The sequence below is a fragment of the Rhineura floridana genome, chromosome 9 (genome assembly GCF_030035675.1).
Source record: "Rhineura floridana isolate rRhiFlo1 chromosome 9, rRhiFlo1.hap2, whole genome shotgun sequence".
Lineage (NCBI taxonomy): Eukaryota > Metazoa > Chordata > Lepidosauria > Squamata > Rhineuridae > Rhineura > Rhineura floridana.
In genome coordinates, this window is record NC_084488.1 from 66084498 (window position 1) to 66090497 (window position 6000).

At 39.6% G+C, this 6000-nt stretch overlaps 1 protein-coding gene across 14 annotated transcripts in view; it reads left to right on the top strand.

Annotated features, from left to right (window-relative positions):
• The window catches only part of TTC29 (tetratricopeptide repeat domain 29), a 226350-nt gene extending 220566 nt beyond the window's left edge, over positions 1-5784 (top strand). For all 14 annotated transcript variants that reach the window (XM_061584750.1, XM_061584747.1, XM_061584752.1 and 11 more), the window contains 2 exons: positions 5246-5309; positions 5561-5784. In XM_061584750.1, coding sequence (XP_061440734.1) covers positions 5246-5309; position 5561 — 65 coding nt within the window. In that variant the 3' untranslated portion in view covers positions 5562-5784. The remainder of the gene's footprint in view (positions 1-5245; positions 5310-5560) is intronic.
• The last annotated feature ends 216 nt before the right edge of the window (positions 5785-6000 follow it).

The following is a 6000-nucleotide window of genomic DNA, read 5'->3' on the forward strand; positions in this document are numbered from 1 at the left end:
TGAACAGAAAATCCTGGTGGAGAATTGAAATGTTCATTTGAAGTGCTTTTTTTCAAAGACCTTTGCAAATGACAGGAAAGGATGGCTTCAACCCCCCCACACACACACACATACTTTTTTGTCTGTGAAAACATTAAAGTAGAGAAGCCAACAGAAACAGAAAAATTAGAATTATTTCTTTTGTGGAAAAATCCCAGGCTTTGATACTATTCATATAATCTGTTTATCATTAATATGGTAAACCAGGATAAATTCTTAGGAGCTGAGGCCTACAAAATAGGTAAATTTACCCCAACAAATGAAATCAAAAGTTTGGTTTTTTATTTTATAAGAGGGGGTTACAATATTGGCGAAGATTTGTTTTCTTTGAAAGGAGTGGGGCTACAAACGAGGAGGAATGTGGTTTGAGGAGGAAAGGGAGGGGACAAGGGCCTACTGATACGCTGTGCCCGAGGGCCCCCAGAAACCTGGAGCTGGCCCTGATCATGCCATCAGTATGCAACACTTAACAAAAAGAGAGTTCCTTGCCCAAGACACAACTGACACAAGAGAGGCAACAAAGAGGACGAGGAGGTTAGAGGGAAGAATTTGTGTCAGTTATACATACTTTTGCTTTGTTTCAATAGAAGATGAGGATGTGTCAAAGACTTCACAGAAAATTTTACTTTTACAGAGGGATTTGAAAGTGGGGGGAGCAATCCTAGAATAGGTGTCCTGAGAGGGAGTTCCAGGCATAAGGTGCAGCACTGGAGAAAAGGTGGACATTTATAAGAGCAGGAAACCTTTGGATGGTGGAACTAAGGAAGAAAAGGTTGTGGGTGGGGATATATCAGGATATGAGGACAGAGAGATAAGGAAGAGTAAAATGGAGTGGGGTCTTGTAAAAAATGAGGAAGGCATGCTAGATCCAGGAGTTGTCAGGGCTGCAGTGAATGGATGTAAAGAGCAATGTCACATGGCCTGAGTAACAAAAGGTGACAGAATTTTTAACAGAGCTAAAGAGAAGATTGAGGTATTGCATCAGAAAGGCTAGAGAAGAGAAAGTTGCAATGGTTAAGGTGAGAGTTAACTGGAGCTTGAACCAGAGTTTTTCACTGAGAAAGCGGAGACGAAGGGTCGTATTATACAGCCACGAGAGTGGCTGTACGCTACAGCCAGCGTGGATTTTTTGCATTCTGAAATGTGAAATTGAAAATATCCCCCATGCCATTCTGATCTTTCCCGTAAGTTTCAAAACAAAACCTTACAAAACTTACAGTTCTGAACTCAGAAACACTTGCTTAACAACCCTCTCAATTTTCATGGTGATACATAAAACAGTCAGAGAGAACTGAGAGTTCAAAATGTAAAAAGAAAGAAAAACCAGCCCTCCTTTGGACTTTTTTCTGTCAGAGTTCTCATAATCTGTTGAAATTCATTAAAAATCAGCCATGTTCACAGAGTACCTATAATCCTATTACTGACCTTGCCCCATACTCTGACCTTCATCTTCTGCTGTTTAAAAGTTTTAAAAATGCCTGGCTAATTTTTAATTAATTTAAGAAATTTTGCATTGAACTCAATGATAATGTCGGGCATGCTCAGTAAGAACCAACTGTCAGTGTTCTAAAAGCCAGACTCACAGCTGCTTGGCTTGCCTAATCAGGGGGCCACACCCAGACCAGACTTTGATTTCACTTTACACAGTCATGGCTTCCCCCAAAGAATCCTGGGAAGTGTAGTTTGTGAAGGGTGCTGAGAGGAGGCTCCTTTCCCCCTGACAGAGCTCCAGTGACTAGAGTGGTTTAACAGTCAGCTGTTCTGACTGAAGCTCTATGAGTGGAACAGGGCATCTCCTAGCAACTCTCAGCAAGTCTGAGATATTGTACTGCCCTACAAATTTGTCAAAATGCAAACACAATTTGGGTTGGTCTTTCACAGTCCAATCCACTTCCTCTGGAGCTTGGAAGAATTTGTTAACATGTGCCTCTGAGCATACGGTGAGTGGTGGCAACACCTGCAGTCAACCCAAAGAACAGAAACAAGACATGTGCTGTGCTGATCTTGTTTTAGCAGGGAGGAAGCAACTATATTAAAACAGTTGATATAGTTCAGGTAGTCACTTTAAATATGTTTGATTACTTTGCAATTTCAGTGAAGTTTCCTATAGTAAATCATTTTCTTTTGCTTCTGTTTCTGTGAATATGTGAACTACAGCAACACTTTGCAACACCATAAAAAAGGTCCAAAAACAATTGTGGAATCATGGCACTGACTGTTCTACTGAATAGTTTCCAATGGACATGAGGAGTGTCTTAGTTTGCACAAGATAAAACAGTGGGAGATGAAATATATTCTAGCAAAATTCTAGGTGTGCTCTATGTTTTTAATTGATCTTTTTAATTGTTTTTAATGTCTACATTTCCTTAAGTGGAGTGGTTTAAGCATAGCAGCCTATTAGTGAATTTTCACAGTGTTGTACAGCAAGAAGCAATTTGACTGGGTATCAAACTGAATATTGTGTAACTTTACATAAATAGTTTAACTTTGTAACATTAACTCCCTTCATCTGTTGTTATTGCCTCTCTATTATATACTAGAATTCACAAAAATGAGGGGGAATTGAAAAATGAATAGGGAAAGGAAAGTGGCTTTACATATTATGTCCTCCTTACTTCTTGCAGTGCTGATTCTCCATGGGTTTTAAAGAAACTCTGCCTGAACTTTTTTTGGAAGGTGTTACAATTTACTCTGATGTTGAACATAGCTCCCAGGCAAACTGCTGGGCTGCTAGTGAGGCCACTGGTAGAAACTACAACTCCTGTCATCTCTGACCACTGGCCAGGCTGTCTGTATACCCAAACATCTGGAGGGCACCAGATTGGGGAAGGCTAATGTATAATATATGCATCTGGATTAATAAGCTATTATAATTTTAAATGCTATGTTTAGCATAACTTAACCAAATGGCATAATTCTATGTTCTGTGGGCTTCAGATGATTCAGCAAAATTGGCTGTTAGAGAAAGGCAGTTCTTTGCTGTTTTCAATACACAGAGTTTCAGTTTATGTTGAATTTAAAATGATTACCCAACACTTGGGTGAATCTTGATTTGGATAAGAGGTTCTCTGTAACAAGTGCTCTTCTTCTTGGGCAGAGGTCCAGATATCTAAGGAATGCCTATGACATCTCTTTCTGTACTGTGTAGAGCAAAGTTGTAACTCTAATCAAACTGTGGCACTCAACCACTGGTATGAATATAATCCGTTTGGAATTACATTTTGTATCTCTCAATTGTATTTGTTAAGAATATTGTCATCTCAGTAACTCTGAGTTATTTTGAACTATGCAGCTGTGGTAGCAGATTCCTTGGGGAATCTGCTCTCTGTCTCTTTTACACCTAAATGAAAGGTGGTATTCAATGCTGGTTCCACTCAGAGTAGACCCATTGAAATTCATAGGCATGACTAACTTAGCATCATTAATTTCAATGAGTCTACTCTGAGTAGGACTTAATTGGATACAACCTAGTGTATATAATGTATAATACAAATTAATGTAAACACAGAATTGAAAGTAGGAAATAATATAGTGGTCTTGTATTCTCCATCTTCTTTATTTTAGATTTTTTGTTTTTATTTTAAAAATGCAACCCAGAATGGTTCTTATATGTGGCTTGTAGAATACCCTAACTCTACTTCTAGATGAAAGAAGACCAGACAATTCTACATTCCAGATGACGCCCACAACACTAGGCTATAGCTCAGAACTGCAATGATGAAAAGCAGTTCACTGGGTGTTTTTAAGAAGCTAATGTCATTGCTGACATCTTACTTACAGAAGAGAATACTGGGCAAGTCCAAAGCATGTTTGTCAAATACAGCTGCAAGCTTTAGTTGATAGATCACCAAACCTTTTGTTGCTTAAATTGTAGGACCAATTTTAATCAGTGAAATTGAAAATTTTAATTGGTGGAGCTGAACGCTTGCTTATTTTTTGAAAATAGTTTAGTAAGCTTCTGGTGTATTATTTTGTAAGGAATGAAAAGGAAATATTAAGTGTGACCTTTCCTTCTTGAAGAGTGGCTTTTCGCTTATTAAATTATACATTATCTTGTGTTTCTTTCAATATGTCAAAAAGTCACCGCTAGTGGAGGTCTGGTGGTATACGGATCTGTTGTTGTTTAACTGATTAATTAGTTAATTAATTGGTTAAAATGCAGACAATTTGTTAACTGCTTAAACATTTTTCAGCTAATTAACCACTGTAGTGTCAAAAAAGCTTATATTTGGCCACAGTGCCAGCAGGTCCCATGAGACATTATCCCTAGTTTAAAAACAATGCTAGGAGTGTTTTCAAAAGAAACCTTATCTGTTCCATGTTCCACATACTTGGTATCAGATATAAATTAGGTTCCTGATGCCAGGGCATGCAACATTAGCATGCTAGGGATTACTGGCCCTGGGATCAAGTGCTGCTGGCATTCTGATTTGATATAGGTATTAATCAGAATGCTTAGAAAAGTTACTTTTTTGAACTACAACTCCCATCAGCCCTAGCCAGCATGGCCACTGGATTGGGCTGATGGAACTTGTAGTTCAAAAAAGTAACTTTTCCAAGCTCTGGGTATTATACAATCTGCCAATGGCAGTAGAAACACCTGATTAACTGGGGGAGGGAGATGGACTCTGCAGAACATTTGATCTCCACTTCCCTTGAAGTGGGTACTCTGGTCACAATAGCCCTATGAAGGCATTCTGTTTTCTCAAGTGTAAATGCTTGCAAGAGATAGTGGAGATACATTGCCAAGCTCCGCCCCCTTCAGCATCTCACCTCTGGTCCTTTTACAGCCCTCCACAAGTTTGAGGGTGAGGGTGAAGCAGAGCGCCTCTTCTACTCCTGGAGACAGATCAGAACCCTGATTGTGAGGTTTCTATATCCCATGGGGAGCCTCCACATCCAGAGGAGGCTCCACTTCAGACCCTCACCCTCAAAACTCACGGAAGACTGTCAAGGAGCGAGAGGTGCCATGCTGGATGGGGCATGGCTCAGCGACAGTGGGACCCTGCTTTCCTTCCTGTGAGTGTTTACATGCGAAGAAACAGAATGCCTGAATAGGGCTATGTAGCAGGGTGGCCTGAGACCGGAGGGGGGTCTCCAGTGGAGCTGCTCTGAACCTTGTTCTCCACGCACAGAGCAAGCAGAATTGCACCCTGTAATCTCTCTACCAAGTGAAGCCTCTGAACTACTGGTGTATTTTTTTCAGATGCCAAGAAAGAAGGAAACAATGATGAAATACTTGGATCCACACCTGTTTCTGATACTGTCTGGTAAGTTTTTAAACTATATGCGGGACATGCATTTTATGTCCATCAATATAAGCTGTAATTTTTATGTCTTATACTGATGTCAGTGAAAATAGTTTACCCAGACCTTCAGTGTGACTTTATTATGCATTTTTGTTTTATTTCGTCCAGATATTCCTGATGAAATGAGTAAAGCTATATTAGAACACCACTGAAAATTGGACAGATTTCTCACAAAAAGTTAACTTCATTTCACTTTGTTTTCTATTCTGCAGAGCCATGGGAGCGTTTCTGGAGCTGGTAAATGATTTTGAGAATATGCTTAATAGGAGAAACACAATGAAAGTTTGCCTGTCATTTTGGAATGTTAATAGAGGAGCACATGTCAAGGCTAATCAAATGAAATCCAACATTTTTTATGACTGCTCTTAAAAGCTATAGTTGTGTTATCCTTTGCCTTGTCTTAGAACGTATTTGGCTAGATACTGTGAAGAACATTAAAGAGCTTCTCATGTGTACATGTGTCAATTAATTAGTCTGCTTTTTGTCCATGAGCATTGGCAGGCTTGGGGACCAACTTCAAGGGAGCCAGTGCTGCCCTGGGAACTTACCTGGTGATTCACCCATTCCATATGGCTCCTAGTTGCAGGCTTTCAGACTGAGACAGACAGAAGTAACAACTATGTCACAGAACAGCTATACATATTAAACTGAA